Source organism: Apiospora marii, assembly GCF_038362585.1.
Source record: "Apiospora marii strain CBS 49790 chromosome Unknown utg000005l_segment0_segment0, whole genome shotgun sequence".
In the NCBI taxonomy this organism is placed as follows: Eukaryota; Fungi; Ascomycota; class Sordariomycetes; order Amphisphaeriales; family Apiosporaceae; genus Apiospora; species Apiospora marii.
Window position 1 is genome coordinate 5,781,586 of NW_027117377.1, and position 16,647 is coordinate 5,798,232.

At 53.7% G+C, this 16,647-nt stretch overlaps 8 protein-coding genes across 8 annotated transcripts; 4 read left to right on the top strand and 4 right to left on the bottom strand.

The window, feature by feature from the left end:
- Positions 1–38: 38 nt before the first annotated feature.
- Positions 39–848, bottom strand: PG985_009733 (uncharacterized protein; the record flags this gene model as incomplete). The annotated part of the gene is made up of 2 exons (XM_066829501.1): positions 39–577; positions 644–848. 2 exons carry the CDS (start codon positions 846–848, stop codon positions 39–41), a joined length of 744 nt encoding a protein of 247 aa, XP_066684413.1.
- A 423-nt stretch (positions 849–1,271) lies between these two features.
- On the top strand, positions 1,272–2,432 carry PG985_009734 (uncharacterized protein; the record flags this gene model as incomplete). The annotated part of the gene is made up of 1 exon (XM_066829502.1): positions 1,272–2,432. One exon carries the CDS (start codon positions 1,272–1,274, stop codon positions 2,430–2,432), a length of 1,161 nt encoding a protein of 386 aa, XP_066684414.1.
- A 1,036-nt stretch (positions 2,433–3,468) lies between these two features.
- On the top strand, positions 3,469–4,667 carry PG985_009735 (uncharacterized protein; the record flags this gene model as incomplete). Its single annotated transcript, XM_066829503.1, has 2 exons — positions 3,469–4,212; positions 4,248–4,667. The coding sequence occupies 2 exons, from the start codon at positions 3,469–3,471 to the stop codon at positions 4,665–4,667; spliced, it is 1,164 nt and encodes a 387-aa protein (XP_066684415.1).
- A 739-nt stretch (positions 4,668–5,406) lies between these two features.
- PG985_009736 (uncharacterized protein) lies at positions 5,407–6,436 on the top strand (the record flags this gene model as incomplete). The annotated part of the gene is made up of 2 exons (XM_066829504.1): positions 5,407–5,732; positions 5,959–6,436. The coding sequence occupies 2 exons, from the start codon at positions 5,407–5,409 to the stop codon at positions 6,434–6,436; spliced, it is 804 nt and encodes a 267-aa protein (XP_066684416.1).
- Positions 6,437–7,014: 578 nt separating this feature from the next.
- Positions 7,015–7,539, bottom strand: PG985_009737 (uncharacterized protein; the record flags this gene model as incomplete). Its single annotated transcript, XM_066829505.1, has 1 exon — positions 7,015–7,539. The coding sequence occupies one exon, from the start codon at positions 7,537–7,539 to the stop codon at positions 7,015–7,017; it is 525 nt and encodes a 174-aa protein (XP_066684417.1).
- Positions 7,540–9,318: 1,779 nt separating this feature from the next.
- PG985_009738 (uncharacterized protein) lies at positions 9,319–11,452 on the top strand (the record flags this gene model as incomplete). The annotated part of the gene is made up of 2 exons (XM_066829506.1): positions 9,319–9,702; positions 9,917–11,452. 2 exons carry the CDS (start codon positions 9,319–9,321, stop codon positions 11,450–11,452), a joined length of 1,920 nt encoding a protein of 639 aa, XP_066684418.1.
- Positions 11,453–13,101: 1,649 nt separating this feature from the next.
- On the bottom strand, positions 13,102–13,449 carry PG985_009739 (uncharacterized protein; the record flags this gene model as incomplete). The annotated part of the gene is made up of 1 exon (XM_066829507.1): positions 13,102–13,449. One exon carries the CDS (start codon positions 13,447–13,449, stop codon positions 13,102–13,104), a length of 348 nt encoding a protein of 115 aa, XP_066684419.1.
- Positions 13,450–14,342: 893 nt separating this feature from the next.
- Positions 14,343–15,547, bottom strand: PG985_009740 (uncharacterized protein; the record flags this gene model as incomplete). The annotated part of the gene is made up of 2 exons (XM_066829508.1): positions 14,343–14,911; positions 14,986–15,547. 2 exons carry the CDS (start codon positions 15,545–15,547, stop codon positions 14,343–14,345), a joined length of 1,131 nt encoding a protein of 376 aa, XP_066684420.1.
- Positions 15,548–16,647: the final 1,100 nt, after the last annotated feature.

The window sequence follows — 16,647 nt, forward strand, 5'->3', positions numbered from 1 at the left end:
AATTCCACGGGCTGTACATATAGCTCGGCCACCTGTTTTTAAGCATCCCCTTCGGGCTTGATTGTAGTTTCTTCGTGTCTAAAATGTAATGGAGGAACATGTTCCCTCTTTACCCCCTTCCTCCTCCCGTACCAGAACGCCATACAGCCAAGTACAATGGCGACGGCGGTGGAGCCCAGGACAATCCCAGTGATTGTACCTGCACCGAGAGTCGAAGCTTTGGTTTCAGATGCGGACGATATGGAGGTTTGTGAATGGGCGCTGTTGGTAGTGGTAGGCGAAGATGCCGGGCCGGGGGTTTTGGAACTTGTCGGTGTCGATGTAGGGGGGCGAAAGCTGGGTGAACTGGAGAGGCCGGACGAGCCGCAAGGACTGGATGCACTGGACGAGCTTGTCGAAGTTGTAGTCGACCTAGACGCTGCCTCTCTCATGATGAAGAAACTGCTGCTCCAGAACCCGCTCTGCACTTGTTCTTCTGGTGTCCCAAATGCATCAACAATTCGGAAAACGTAGGGCTCGGTGAGGTTGGTTTCCTGCACCCGCACCTCCCACTGGAACCACCTGGCAGCTAGGTTTGCTATTGATAAGTACACAATATCAGTGACTTGATGCATATGCTGATTATCAGGCACTCATAGCTCACTCGAGAGTTGCATTGATGATGCCACCTTGCCTCGCTGGTAGCAGTAGAGATTGATCGCATCGTAATGCGTCATCCACGAAACATTCACCGAAGAGCTCTCCCGGAATCGTTCCGCAAACACCCATGGATAGATGAATGACCCGTTATCAGAATCTCCCGGTGTGTAATATATGAGGCCGGTATTCTCTTCCCTATGTTCCAGCATAGTGAATGAGAACCGAATCCGATCGGCAAGCAACAACGCAATATTAGACAATTAGGTGTGCATCTGGTGCAACACGGTCCAGAAAGAAATATGGGATCTGAATGAAAGGTTTTAACAATCCCGATGGACCGAACGTGGATCTTATTGCCTGGATACGCGCCGACCGACATCTGTTATTTCTATTTCTGAGCAGGCCCCGTAGCATTGCAGCAACCCAACTGATGCACCATGATGGCGAAATGGACCAATCATGTAATTGCGTTGGGTCACCCCTGCCGTTCTCATTCCCCACGGCGGCTAATGCAGCGACCGCATTGTCGGGTGCGGTCTATTCCCGGAGGAGTGGTATCCCAAGCGAAACAAAGAGGAAAATGAAAGAAAACGCCTTTCAAGTTCTCTTCCTATTTTCCTTTCTTAAACAAAATGAGTAAATCAGAGCGCGTTGTTGATCGATGCGCCAACTATCCGTCCATTATGGGACTTTATAACAGGCCGCGAAGGGTGTTGTTCGCCGCAGCCGTTCTCACTTTCTGCCTCTATTGGTCATTGGACCCTTGGTCCCATTTTCCGTGTGTTGCCGAACCGAACGCCCCGATTTGCCCACAGTCACCTCTGCTGGACGACATCCTGGTAGTCCTTCGCACGGGAGCCACCGAGGCCCGCGAGAAGCTCCCCGTCCACTTCCAGACGGTGCTCAGCTGCATCCCGGATCTCGTCATCTATTCGGATTTTGAAGAGGACATTGCCGGGCACCACCTCCATGATGTCCTCGACGAGGTGGACGAGGAGATCCGGCGGTCCAACCCCGACTTTGAGCTGTACAACAAGCTCCGTGCCAGCGGCAGGGAAGGTCTTGACTATCAGACCCTGTTCGGCAGCGGCGGCGGCGGGGCCACGGACAACCCTGGGTGGAAACTCGACAAGTGGAAGTTCCTGCCGATGGTGGAAAGGGCCTTGCGTCACCGGCCCAGGGCGAAATGGTTCGTGTTCGTCGAAGGCGACACCTACTTGGTCTGGCAGAATATGCTGGAGTGGCTGTCCCAGTTTGACCCGGAGAAACCTCACTATCTGGGGAAGCACATGTACATCGGCGACGTTCTTTTCGGACACGGGGGTTCCGGGTTTGTGCTCTCCAAACCGGCCATGCAGATGGTGTCGCAGCGATGGAGGGAGAAGAGGGCAGAGATCGAGGCTTATACCGCGGAGCAATGGGCTGGCGACATGGTTCTTGGCAAAGTTATCAGGGATGTTGGGATCGACATGTTCTGGGCGTTCCCCAATCTTCAGGGGGACAGCCCGACTACCATGGACTGGAACGTCTCCAAGATTGGGCGGGAGCCCTGGTGCTACTCGCCGACCACTTTCCACCACCTGAACCGCCTGGAGTACGAGGCGATGTGGAGATTCGAGCTGCGTTGGCTGGTTGGTCATCCGGGGAGTGCCCCCAGATTTGGAGATGTCTTCAAAGGCATCATCCTGCCCCAGCTTCGCGAACGGCGAGACTCGTGGGACAACATGGCGGCCGGGATTGAGCACAGCGAAGAGGCTTCGAGAAGATGTCCGAGAAGGACCGCGATGCCTTGACGTATGCGGAGCGGCAGGCCCCGGTCTCCTTCGAGGGTTGCCGGACACTATGCGAGTGCAAACGCGACTGCATCCAGTTTTCCTTCTCTGCGGGCAGGTGTGTTACCTCTGCGGAACTCCGTCTGGGCCACGCTGCCAAGTCGCCTTGCCTGGAGTACTCCAATGCTGCGTCGAGGTGCCTCAAACCTGACCATCCCAGAAACAGTAGTCTGAGCAGTCCAAATCAATTCATCAAAGCAGGTTGGTTGGTGGACAGAGTTTCCAACTACATAGAGGACCTGGATAGTTCTTGCGCGCTTGTGGCAGATAGATGGATATCATAAAATAGCCGATTATATACAGCGTTGACCTGGATCTGCCACAAAGACGTCTTGGTAGCCTTCGCCGCGCATCGTCCAATGAAAGATAAAGAAGCCATCAGCAGTGACTTCTGGGAGCTGCAATAAGGGGCTGCTGTCTCGTTACCTGACTCGCTTCACAGGAGGCGCGAACCAGTGGTGTGTAAATGCACATGCGGCGAGGCTGGGAACACAACCAAGATTCGGACGGCTATTGTCCGGTGGGCCCCTTGAGAGACAGAAATGACGACGACGACGACAACGACAACGCCGGGGACGCCAACGCCGAGAACGCCGACAACGACGACCTCTTCGGCTCGGCCGCCGGGGGGCTCTCTTGCCATCGCCAAGCTGCAGGTCGACGATATCAAAGCCGCAGACAATTGAATGTAACTGACCCTTTGAAACCAAGCTACCTTTCCAACCCTCAACTGCACACACACTGACCCTTGCGCATAAGACCACAAAAACACCTTTACCCATCCCCCTCCCACGCAAATTTCATTTTCATTGCGCCAATCTGTGCATCAAAGGTCCTGCAAAAAGGGAATAGAAACAGCACCACACTGTTCCACCAGCGTAAGAACCCAGGATACCATTTTCTCTTCATTATCCATCTCTGACCAAACATTGATAGAAAAGACGAAGAAAACTCAGCAACATCCTTCGATCTTGAATTCGGCACTTACCCATTGACGATGGTCGACCACTTTAGCGACGTGGCGCAGCCACATAACATGCGCGAAGATGTCTTCAAGAGCAACAAGGCTTTGGCCAACAAATGCATCGACGGCTTGGACCCCGGCATCTGGTCTGAGATTGCCATCGACGAGGCCAAACAGGCCTTGAAAGCGCAGGTCCAGCTCAAACACAACCTTAAGCGAGCCAATGATGCCAAGATTGTCTCCATCCTACACGATTCATTGCGCGAAATGGCCCCGATGGGCTCTTTCCAACCAGCTGGAGCAAGATCGCCTTGGCACCACGCAGAGGTCTACGTCAAGAAGGCTCCCTTGGGGCTCCTCAAGGCGGTTCAGGGCTTGATGAGATCGGGCAAACTCCCAGGCATACTCTCGGGGGCATTGAAGGACAGAGGACAAGAGGACCTGCTAGTCTTCATTCAGGACCCGGTCAAGTACAAGGTGGAGCTTGGCGAGTACCATAAAGACTGGGACGGGACCATTGCCGAGAAGCGACCCTCCAAGATCATCGTCAAGAAAGGAATGGCACCGGGAGATGAGAATAACCCGACACTGCGCCCTGACCCTCGACCTCAGGAAGAAAGAGGATGGGAAGATATCAAGGAGACGCCAGAGTACGAGCTCCTGCGGCCTTTGCGGGAGAGACTCGATCGAGAGCAAGAAGTATCAGCATCGAACGAAGACGAATCGAGCGCAAGCGAAAACGAACAGGACGAGAGCAACACTGACGGCGGCTCCATGGTCCTGGCCACTCCCCTCGCCGCCCTACGAGACAGTTGGACATGCACGATGCCGACGAGCTGAATGAGCTTATTAACGAGCACGAGGAAGAGCTCGCGACGCGAGATGCCAAGCTAGCCGCCGAAAAGGACAAGGTCGCCGACCGAGAAGCCAAGCTGGCTCTGCTCCGAGACCAGAACAAGGTTCTCACTCGCGAGAACGCCGACCTCAAGCGCCAGGCTGCCCGGAATGGCCAAGCCAAGCGTCTCCAGGCCACGATCGACTCGCTCCGGAACGAAGTCGAGTCGGGCAAACGCCGAATCGCCCGTCGGGATGAGCATATTGGCTGGCTTGACCAGCAGGTCGCTCTGAAGGAGAGTCGCCTCGCCACACTCAAAGAGATCCTGAAGGTGCTCGGAAAGGAGATTGCAGCACTCGGGGATCAAGATGAGGATGAGGAGGATGAGGATGAATAAATCAAGTTGGCCGCGGGATCCAGCTCCACGTTGCCTCCGCAATACATTCAAGTGATGATACATGGATTGGCCCTTGTCGACAATTGGATCCGACCTGTCTTCGCTGGGGCAGTTACATCCTCGACATTTGACGGGACTTTGTGAGAGTCTGGAGATTTGCGTTATGTAGAGTAGATAATTCTTTGGTAGTAAGATGCGATTTGATCCCCTCTAAGCGAAAAGCTGCAAATGATTAAATACTTTCTCCGTGACTGCTCAAGGGCTGCAAAATTCCCATCGAGTGTGTCGTGATCTCCTCCTCCGCTGGCTTCATGAAATTGACCATCTCGCATCTCTCGACGGCGCTTAGCGCATTCTCCGAGCCAACCTCGGACTAGGCACCGGCATGCTTGCTATGAGGGGACGTGGTATGACACAGAAGTCCTCAAGGATGGACCAGTGTCACTGCCCACTGTCCGTAAGAGGGTGGGGGCCACTGCTTGGATAAGCTGTTGGAGCCTGGTTAGCCCACCTTACAGTCACCCGAGAGACCTAGACTGGCCTGAGGTGACGTCAACAGCAAGAAATGGGTCAGCGAGGAGCTTCAACAAAGACAAGCAAGTCTTTGTTGACAAGCTTGCAGCCGCCGTACAGGCTGCACTCCGAGTCGCCCAGGGCATCCACGTCGAACCAGTCAACCCGATGCAGCAAAGCAGCTGCGGAAGCTGATCCCACCAACCGCGCCATCGACCCTACACTTATGATTTCCACCATCGTCGCTCTCATCAGAATCAACATTCTGCTACCCAGAATTGTCCGCGACTACATCGTCCTCTCCCTGAAATCCAACATGTTCCCGCACGCATTCAACTTCAAGGAGACAAAGCCTTGGACGGGTCGGCCTCTAGTGGTAGATATCACCCACGACAACCCCGACAACGTTCATGGAGGAGTCGAGAAGGACACGGAGAACCATCTGTACCCCACAAGAAAACCGACCCAGGAACTGCGATGCACCGCCATGCAGCTCGAGATCCTACAGACGGTCGCACGCGGCTGGGGCGGGACCGAGGCAGCCAAGCAGCTGTATGTCGAGCAGCCATTCCTGCGCTGGTGGAGAGAATCGAGTCACGAAGATGCCAAAGACACACAAAAGAGGCCGAATGAGACAATCGGGTCTGGCGCGGGTGACCATCAACTACGAATTTCGGCCTCTCGCATTTCGCAGAGCCAGCGACACGAGCGACGAGTACTACTGATACCACCGACGATGTATCGAGCTGTCCAAGAATTCTGCCACCACAGCCAACAGTGACATCAACGTCATCAGACTGGAGAGTCGCAAGTTCACAGTGAAGAGACCAGCGCGCGAGGAGGCGGGCCCGAGCCCCTCGCCGGCCAAAAGGGCCAAAGCCCAGCAGACAGACAATGGTAACCCACTGACGGCTGGAAGCAGCAACAACAAGGCCTCTACGTCCCAGAACATGGACAACGAAACGCTCTTGCAGGCTCTCCGAAGCGGACAAGCAGCGGTCGAGAAGACCGAGGCGAAACGGCATGACCTGTCGGCAAAGCTGGAGCAGAAAGAAACATATCTGGCCAGTGAGAGGGAGGCGCATAAGAAGACCAAGACCGCCCTGGCTGCATCGGAGAAGCGGGCAGATCGGGCCCAAGAGCAACTCGATACGCCCATGAGCGCAGTACAGGAGCTGGAGACGGAGGCTGAGAAGCAGCAGGCTACGACGAATGTCACCATCGAGAGATGCAAGAAGAACTTCCTATGCATGTAGCTTTTAGGAAAACACTACTTGTCTGGTTAATACATCCAATAGGTTATGGTTTCTTATTGCAAGAGCATATTTATGACGAAACTAGGATCACGAAACGCGGCATTATAGTGGTCTCAAATCTCCCATTATCCTTCATCTAGTGACTGTTGTTAACTACCTGTCTAGTGAAAAGGGCATTGCCACCGTAGGGTGAAAGGTAGACCAGATGGGCAACACAGGAAATAGAGAAAAGACATGGCCATGGCCGTGGCAGTAGCAAGACCTGTGACCATACGAGACCGGAGTGATCTTGAAGAGGAGCAGGAAACGTTGAGATGCAAACTTTCCCTTTGCCATATGTGACACAACGAACTGTGGCTGGCTCACATGTCGCCTAAGGGAGAAGGGATCGTCTTTAGTTCCACATACGGCCGTTTGAGGCGAAGTCCTCAACACCTCGGTTCTCCATAAGCATGTAGCCAAAGACTGCCCAGGTGGCTCTTTGCTCCTCCTCGGATCCATGTTCTTCTCTCGGAACCAAACCACGCGCGTAGCACGATCCAGGCAATAGGCCCACCAGTATGCTGAGAAGCACTCGCTCAGAGCGGGATGCATGATGGATCCATCGCTCCAATGTCCCAGCGCCGGAGGCTTTCGAGTTCCTGTTTGAGCTCGGCGATTCGACTACGGTATTCCTCGGGGGCTTCTTGGGCAAGCAGAGCTAGTTTCTTGCCGCAGGCATCCAGTATGCGCTGGAGGTCGGTGATTCGCCCGCTTTGTACAGCGATCCTGCGCTGGAGTCGTTGGATCTCTTGCTCCTTGGAGGCGAGCTGTTTGGTACGAGACTCAGCCTGCTCGGTGAGAGACTCAACCTGTTCAGTGAGAGACTCAACCTGCTCATTCTTCGAGGCCAATTTGCGATCTTCCCAGGCGATCCGGTCATCGGCGGCGTGCAGCTGGGCATTTTGCAGCCGAATCTTGGCCTCGAGCTCCTTGGCGCGTGCTCTCAACTTCATGGTCACATCAGATTCCTCTGGCGCGGTCGGCTTCTTGGTCTCATCGGGTTTCTTCGGCACAGTCGACTGGGGTTGGGCGGCGCTCGACTTGGTCTTTTGGTCAGCCATGGCTTCGGTCGGGTGTCTGGTGGCGGTGATGGCAATTGGGACGTGAGGGCTTTTGTATGCAATGGAGGAGCTGCTGATTGATCACAGTCACTGCCAGCCAATCCAAGTGAAAGAGTGCCGGATGCCGTTTTTCGGCGCAGTGCGGTGGCTGTGTCTCGGCGATTTTCCGAGTCAAAACTCGACAGGGAAGCTGGGTTGGTGCTTTGGGGTGATTTGTTGATGGTAAAGTGGCGGTTCTGCCTCTTTAATGCAGTTTCTTCCTACATTTGTGGGTATTTCACAGTGGAAAAGCCAGTCAGTGTGAAAAGAACCCAGTTGGCATTTTGTGTAGGAGGAAGATGGTAGCGGATGCAGTGATGAGGAGCTATCAAACCCGCCGAAGAAGCCTGGTTGACCTGAACAGACAAGAGGGTCAGAACCATGCCTATAGGCATTGAATGGTTTCGATTTACTGGAGAATAGGGAAGCTTAGAATTATAGATGCACCGATACTGTTCAGGAGAGTTGAACCACATCAGCACGCCTTGGTACAATGAGAAAGAGTCTCATCTTGCTGGACCTGGTAAGTGACATAAAGGCTACCTGCAGTGTCATGACATGAGAGGGAATAGGCTGAAATGTAGATAATGTTCCCATTGAATGAAAACCTTGAGCTGCTTCCATAAGATCCCCTTCATATCTCCTGCATGAAATCCCCCATCCTGCATGAAATCCCCTCCATGAAAGTCCTGAGCACCGGTGCTCCCCCATTACCAACAACGCTCCTGCACCAAAAAAACTTCCACATCTCCATCCCCACCTTCACACTCCTGGAACCAAATCTTCAGCTTCACCTGGAATCCAGCAGGTCGTGTTTGTGCTATCACCATCGCAGACACACATATATCGTCAAATACCAAGATCGACGTCTCGCACCAGTTATAGCCGACTCGACGCCTATAGAGTCTCGAACCCTTGCTGCCGACAAGGCATCCACCGCGACCCCTACTTTCGGTCATTGAGAATAATCGAAAGGCCTCAGTTTGTATGTGATCAACAAGAAAGAAGAACTCAAGGGGGCCAAGACCGAGGTTGAATAGCTTCGACAAAAGGAGTCATCCCTCACAGAGCAGAAGGTCAATCCCACTGAACAGAACACAATGCACAAAGCTCGAAGTTGTTAACAGGCTCTGGAATGGCAAGGGATCAAGAGGCTGATGCCTCAACACATGACCGCCATCATCATCAAGCTAGAGGGCAACGCATGTTGGTCACTAGAGCCTCATCTTCTCACAATCCAGTTCCAAGCAGCCTCCCATTCCGTTACTTTCATCAAATCAAGCAATTGAATTGTTCCTATGCTTCCCAATCCTTCTTTTCTTGCACCAAGGCCCTGATGCTCCAAATTGCCTTCCTCATTCGTTGACTATTATTCTGGAAATTTTACTCCAGGCCAGCTCACTACCACCCTAAGCTCATCGCAGTCAACAACATCCAGATATTTCGTCCTTTGTAAGTATTGCTTTTCTTTTTTTCATCTATTTTTTCCTTCTTCCTGCGAATAAATATCTTTACTATCTAAAACCTCGTTCACACAGCCTGCAACATGTACACATTTGCACACTGCACCTTCCTAGGAATTCCTTCAGGCCTTCATCCACCTTGCTTCTACATTCTGACGTCATTGAACAGTTTCGTATCTGACATCTTATTGCGACCGGCGAGAGTCAAAGCGACGAATAACCAGACCCGATCTGCGTCAAACCCAAAACGAAGTTCCATCCCAATCCAACCGCCAAAATGTCGTGCAAGGCCGAACAGGACGGTGGCACCGAGCGTTTCACGCACCCTGGCGACGATCAGTTCACGCACCACCTCAGGATTCATAACAACGAGGAGACATTGGCTGCTTACCTGGGTTTCACCCACATCGTTACCTTCAGACGCTTCTGCCTTTCCCCTCGAGCCCTACACGTCGCACGCATCATCAATGCATACAGCGTCAAGACCAGGATCGGGGTCCAGCTCGACGTTAACTATGCTATGTTCCTCCCATGCGACCTGGACGATACATTCCAAGCCACCTATCGAGTCAGCAATGAGTCAATCATGGACCTCATCCAAAGCAATGGTCAGTTGCGGTACTCTATTGAGGACAAGGCGGTGGTTTTGGCCAATATATTAGTATGGACCTGTGACATGCTTGCTGAAGCTGCTGGTACCGCGGACCCTACTTGGCAAGGTGTCGAATACCCCGACTGCGTCGTGTAGCTGCTCTCTCAGAGCGACGTTGAAGGAGTCCTCCCCTCGGTACGTATAGTATAATGCGATGCCTGTCTCGCAGCTACACCCAGCATTGTGCTGCACGCCAACACATAATGCTAATTGACCGTCACAGGTGCCATGGACTGATGATATACGCCCCAAGATTCAGCATGATACCGAAGTCGGCGAGTCGTCCTTTAAGAAGTATTACAGAGTCATCGCTGTGTCTCGTCGTTGCGCCAAGGTGGTCCTAGCTAGCAAGTCGTACATCAACCACGTTGATCGGCGTGTTGCGAAAGGTATACCCATGCAGCCGCAGCTTGGCCAGGTCAGCCTCACCACAAAGCGCAACATCCTCTGGAGTATGCAACTCGTTCGCTCGGGTCCTGATGGAGTTCCAGGAATCGGATCTCCCATAAAGGCCGAGCGTGCTCCAAAGTGGATGCAGCCTTTGGTCACTCAGCAGAACACTGCAAACGTTTCTGCTCCACTCAGCGAGCCTGGACAGTCTGTCTCAGACGGCGAGCCACAGTCTGACAATGCCAATTCGGATCTGGGCGAGGGCTCTGGCAACTCGGGCAATCCTGGTGGCTCTGGCGGTCCTAACGGCTCTGACGGTTCTAGCGACACGGGCAACCCTGATTCCGAATCCGACTCGGACTCGGACTCGCACATGGAGGACGAGCTACCCGATTCTATGCCGGTGGTCGTAGATGCAAAACCTGAGACCCGCGCTGCTGATACAGCTTCCGCCTCCGGCTCTTCGGGTAAGAAGAGCAGTGCTGCTGGCGTTGATTATCCCCCGGGCTCCCAACAGTCGCAACCTACACCTGGAGACAAACGTGTTTACATCACTATCGAAGACGATGATGACGATGCTGAAGACGGGACCGATTACCCGAACAAAGCACGCAAGATTTCGCCTGTCGGTTCCCCTCACAATGAATCACGCAACACCGTTGCCGATGAACAACTCGGTGAATTTTCCAAGGCGTTCGTTCCTGGTCAGCAGGCAGGAATTAGTAGCTTGTCTTTGTCGAACCGCGTTAACGCATTGACAGCTCGGAACGCCACACTCGCGAGCAAACTCGCTCTGCGAGATGACTGGATCACCAAGCATGATGACGACGTTGATGATCTGGAGACCCGGATCCGTGATCTGGAGCGTGAAGCCATGGACTACAGACGACGCCTTTCAGAGCTTCTGCAGGAGAAGAGTAACCTCCAGGAGCAGATCAATAAAGGGCCCGATCCTAGCCTGGAGAAGCAGGTAACCAACATGAAGACTGCCCTGGCCGCCAGAGATGGCCGAGTCAAGGAGCTAGAGGGCCAGCTTGAGTCTCGTGATGTCAACATCCGCCACCTCGAAGCCCAGGTCGCAACCGGCGATGAGGAAAAGTCTGGACTCGAGGACAAGCCGGAAATGGAGCAAGCCATGCAGCACACCAAGGGCGGCAAGGGGAGCCCGATTGTCACCCGCCCTGGTGATCGAGAGTTCTTGTTGCTGTTGCACCCCGGCTTGAGGAAGAGCGAGAGCGCCATGTCCGTCTACCGGGGCTACAGCAACACTCGTTTGTTGCGGCAATTCTCATTCACGTCACTATCCTACTCGACTCTCTCTCCTATAATGCCCCCATCCTACTGCGGGAGCTGTACCAGACGTTCCTGAGTTTCCGCTCCGACGAAGGATTCCGCCGCCACTACGAAGTTAATGAAGCCGATCTTATGAGCTCCATGAACTCTCACGGACGCCTGGATATCCGAGGTCTCGGTACCAAACTCAAAATCTTCGCCAAGTTGCTGGTATTGGCCCGCAAATGGCTGGCTCAACCTGCCGGCACGCCCAGCCCGACTTGGAAAGACGTTCCGTACCCACAGCAAGCCGAAGCTCTACTGAAAGCGAAAGGCGTCGAAATCCCCGTCCTACCCGTGGTAAGAGAACATCTACGCCTGTCCAAACTCCAAGCGTGATGAGAGACACCTGTAACTAACACTAGCTTCCTGTACAGATCGAATGGACAGAAGAGGTTCGTCCCAAGCTGTACTTTCCAGAGCATGGCGAGTCGGAATCCGAGCAGTACCATCGGATCGTCGCTCTTGCACGACGTAACATAGGCCACGCCCTGAGCGAGAAGCATCACAAGAAGTGTTCAATTAACGGAGAAATCCATCAAGGCGACCAATACCCCCAACCTTGACGACATTGAATTGAAAAACGCCGGATGTTTACGCCAGCGTGCCTCGAGCCCGTGCAGAAGCCTATTGACCAGAAACACTGGCCGGCGTGGTATGTGGCCGATGGCGGTCGCCCCGAGGAGCAGAACAATGTTCCCGTACCCGATCTGCTACAGCCGCCTATCATGATGGTCAATGAGCCCCCAACTCACCAAGACCGGCCACCTCAGGCGAGCTCCGACCGTGACACCGCGGCTTTCAAGCCGGAGGCCCGGCAAGAGGATGGAACGCTCGCCCGGGAACAAATCCCGAAAGCGCCCAGAGCAGCCTCTCCCACCGCCACGTCAAATGGGGCCCCGCGAGCGAACAACCCTGCTGCCAGCCGCCGCCGTAAACCAAACCATCAGAAGCGCACTATTGACAACTTCCAAGATGGCGCACTTGGCACCAACAGGTCGGGTGCGAACGCGGATGCACAAAGTACAGCCAAGAAGATGCGCACGTCGACTTATCGACTCTCGGTGTCACCATTTACTCTGCTTGGGGTGAATAGAATGTCTCAAGAGGAGTGGAACTTTTGGAATAAGCACTTATTCCATCCCTCGTGAGACACTGGACTAACGTGGAATAAACACTAGAGCAGGAAGGAATAAACACCGAAAGGCGCTTACCATTCAAACCCTCCCCGGGCATCCTCAGCCGCGCTCAGTGGACTGCGCACACCCTCGACCCAGCTTTTCTCTGGCCGCACCGAGACAGACCTCAAAGACAGGGTCGCCCTCTTGGAGACCGAGGTGGCCAAGTTGGATAGCCTCTTGGAGACAGAGAAACGGAAGAATGCATCGGACAGCGGTCCTGCCAAAGCCAAAGAACAGGAGGCGAAGGCTGCGCTTTCCCGTGAAGGCCGCCAAGGCCTCGAGTTACAGATGCAGGCCCTACAACGGGACCTCGAAGGCCGAAGCACCGTGTCGCATAACTTGAGGAGGGAATGCGTTCCAAGGACGCCCAACTCGATTCGACACGCAAGAAAGTTGCGGTTGTGCAGACTCAAATCGATGCCTGCAAGGAACACCTTCACAGAATGCTCAAGAAGTAAAATCAAGAGCACAACTAGAATAGTCAATAGCCGAGCTTCTAGCCCATCTAATCCCTCTCTCCCGGTAATCTCTCCCAATGGTACAACTCTCCTTGGTATTTCCCTTCACGGTTGAGAGCCATTCGCCACCAGGCCCAACAGCCATCACCCCTATCGTCACCCTTGCCTGCATCTTCGGCCCCCTTGTGGCGGCCCTGCGCCTCCTCGCGCAGCTTCTCGAGCGTTCCAATCATGTGGTCTAGATCTACTCGGTTGTCGTCCGGAATTGCCAAGCCGGCGCTGGCCAAAGCCGCAGGGTTGGTACTTTGGACCCCTGTGTGCCCAGTCAGTTGCCATTGAGCTCCGGCTGCACCGTACCAGAAGCGCTCGTCGGGCAACTCGCCAGCCCGGTCCATGGTGAGGTGTGTCGGGACTGGCTGCTTGGTCTGCGTAGAAGGCGTCTTGGTAAGACGCGATGAGGTTGTTTGGCGATAGTTGCTCGCTCGCTAGCAGAGATTTTGCTTGATCCAGTAGGCAGCCGCTCTTGGGGGTGGTTACAATATGACGAGGTTGGGTGTAATGTGTTTGCTGTTGGCGCCTGGGTCGGTCCGATTTGTTGACGAGGCAGCTAAGTCGGCAAGTACAGTTGCAAGAATATGTCCGGAATTGAACTTCGGGACGGTGCGGGCACTGATTCTTAGGAGCTTGTATATATACGTAAAGTATGTAAGGAAGTAGCAGTGTGTGCGCGTACTTGTACGATGCTGCAAAAGCGAGTACTACCATATAAAAATCGAGTACTGCCATACAAAATCGAGTATTGCCATACAAAAATCGAGAACCGAGAGGGGATCTAACTGGTGGCCCACTGGACAGGTACTTGCTCCACCCCAACACAGGGTATGTGCACTTACCTAAGTGCTGTTGAAAATTGAGTACTACCATATATCTTTATGGATCGGGAAGGGAGGAATTATCTAGTTCAGTCCAGGAATGATACTTGATTGAATACTAAGACGTGATGCCGTCTACGCCGCTACGTGTCTTGCTTCTTGCTGAAAATATACTCAGTGACCCTGCCATTCAGTTCATCATGTCATCTAGACCCATATGATGGCCCATCTAGTTTTTGGTCATTCAGCTTCTTCTGTCACGCTACTCCGACCGAGATACTAACAAGAGCAAATTTCATCACAATGAAGAACATAAGAAAAACTCGAATACAATGGAAGCCATGGTAACAGATGTTCCTAGCCCTCCACCTGGTTCTTCAAACCTCGCCTGGATCATCCCGCTCCCCTTGCTCATTCTACTGCCGACGGGCGCGCTTGGCCTTCTGCTGATGCTGCAACCGGCTGTTAGATGACACAGTCTCATCTGCAGGCCGAAAACCCGTCATTACTGCGGAGCCCTCGTACTCTTCGTCGGGGTCAGGACTGTTGGCAGCCCTCTTGCGTCTACCTTTGCGCATCGGCTGTGAGGTAGCCGGCATGGTTGAGGAGGAGCTGGGACTGGGACTCAAGCTTGGGCTTGAGCTCCGGCTACTTGATATCAGGTACGGGTCCTCGACGCGTGTTGGTGGGAGGCGGCGACGGGCAGGCGTAGTGTGTGTGAGGTCCAGGAAGTCATCACTGGCCACAGATGGGGGAGGTGTAGCTCTGGGGGAAGATGGTGGCATGTACGGGTCGCCTCGCATGACGGGGCTCCGTCGGTGGGTGCCATGGTCGTCGTCGTCCCCGAACTCATCATCGAAGTCGATCGACGCAGCTCTGTTGCCCTTTGCAACAATGTCGGAAAGGCAAGGCGTCTGGCCGACTGCCAGCTTGGGAGTGGCCCTGGTTGCCTCTACACGACCACCCACGGGCTTTGTAGAGAGACCTATACCAAGAGAGCAAATAGTTAGACAGGCGGGCCTGGTTTCTGGGACTGGGAGTCAAAAGCTCGGGGCCTACCTCGGAGATTACGACTGTCGTTCTGTGCCATGTCCCACTTGCGGCGACCCGCGTCCGCCTGTCGTTGGAGGTACACGGCGTAGGCCTGTTCCTTCTTGAGTCGACGTGGACGCAGACGATTGAGGTCGTTCACTGTGGCTTTGAGTCTGCCCTGCGTCGCGCTCTGCTCCAAGGGCGTCTTGGCAGCCAGCAGTTCCGCCTCCAGCTCCCGCTTCGTAATCTCGAGCTGCTGCTCCCTGTCATGCATAGGCTGCAGCGTGGAAACGGGTACACTGGTTTGAGTGACTTGGGCTGAATGTGGTGTATGATGTGGGTGTGGGAGTGGAGGGAGTGGAAGACCGGCAGATGGGGCTGGAAGCAGTCCCTGCGTGCGGGGGATCCGATGCAAGTCAATATCAGATAGATGGGTAGTACGATACGGGACATCATGAGCAACGTCGGCAAACTGGGTGTCTGTGCCTGCATCGTCGTCGATGTTATTAGCATCGGCCGAGGCCCGAACGCCATAGCCCCAAGCCATGAATGCGAGAGCACCCGAAGCGGCACCGAGTAGCAAAGACATGCTGAGCTAGCTGTGCTGTAGCACGATGTCTCAACGTTTCTAGTTTGAGATTGCTGTATCAGGGGAGAAAGAGATGATCTGAATGTGGTAGGCTTGCCTGGACTCGGCGTGAAGGCCAATAGTAGCAGAGAAGGAGTTGGAGCTGTAGCAGGAGATGGTTGATGATAGCTGCTGATAGCTACTGACAAAGGGAGTGCAGGTTACGGAGCATGAATGAGATACCTATTCTCATGCGGGAGAGTTGACGGTTGGAGACCGAGGGAGAGATGGGGGAGAATCTGACAGACGGGCGGTGATTGGTTTTGAAGAGATATCTCTAGGGCTGAGATTTGTGTGTGGGAAACGCAAGATAATAGGCAGGTGCTCCCCGGCGTGTCTAATCGGCATGCTCTGGTGACACTGGCTGCTTGGTGCCGAACTGTCAGGACCCGCATTTCAAACCATCCACGGAAGTCGTTGCCTAGTAGCAACAGTCATTTTTGACACCCCAAGCAATATGCGCTTGCCGAGATGGCGAAGGGACGGAGGGATATAGGCATGGGGAAGGCACATTCTGCTGCACTGGCCGTTTGGTAGCGATTTGCAGTACCCGCACTTCAAATCATCCAATGGAGCAGTGGCAAGCAACAGTCTAACTACCTAAGCACGTAGGAAGCATGCGCTTGCCCATACTTAATATAGAAAGTACGAGGGAGGGGCGTCTTGTGGGGTGATTCAACAGCCACTAGACGCACGCAGTACGAAGGTACAGAGCAACTTCGCATTTCGATGAGTCTGGTAAATCGAGTATTGCCACACAAAATCGAGTACTGGCAAGGTTCATATGTCTGGTTCAATGGCGTCGAATTCGGATTTTGGTTTTGTGTTTGTTTACTCGTCAACGCAGTACACATGTGCAACAAAGGGACCAGAAAGCGACCAAAGGCTCTAGTTGGAATCATACGGCTCCCAAACTAGGAAGTGGGATATTTGGTGTGTGTGTCAGTATACGCTCACAGGAAAAGAAGTGACAATGATGTCAGTGGTCACCTAAGAAACTAATCAGTGTGCCAGCAGTTTATATTGAAGATGATGACCTGACCTCAAACGGTCAATCATTA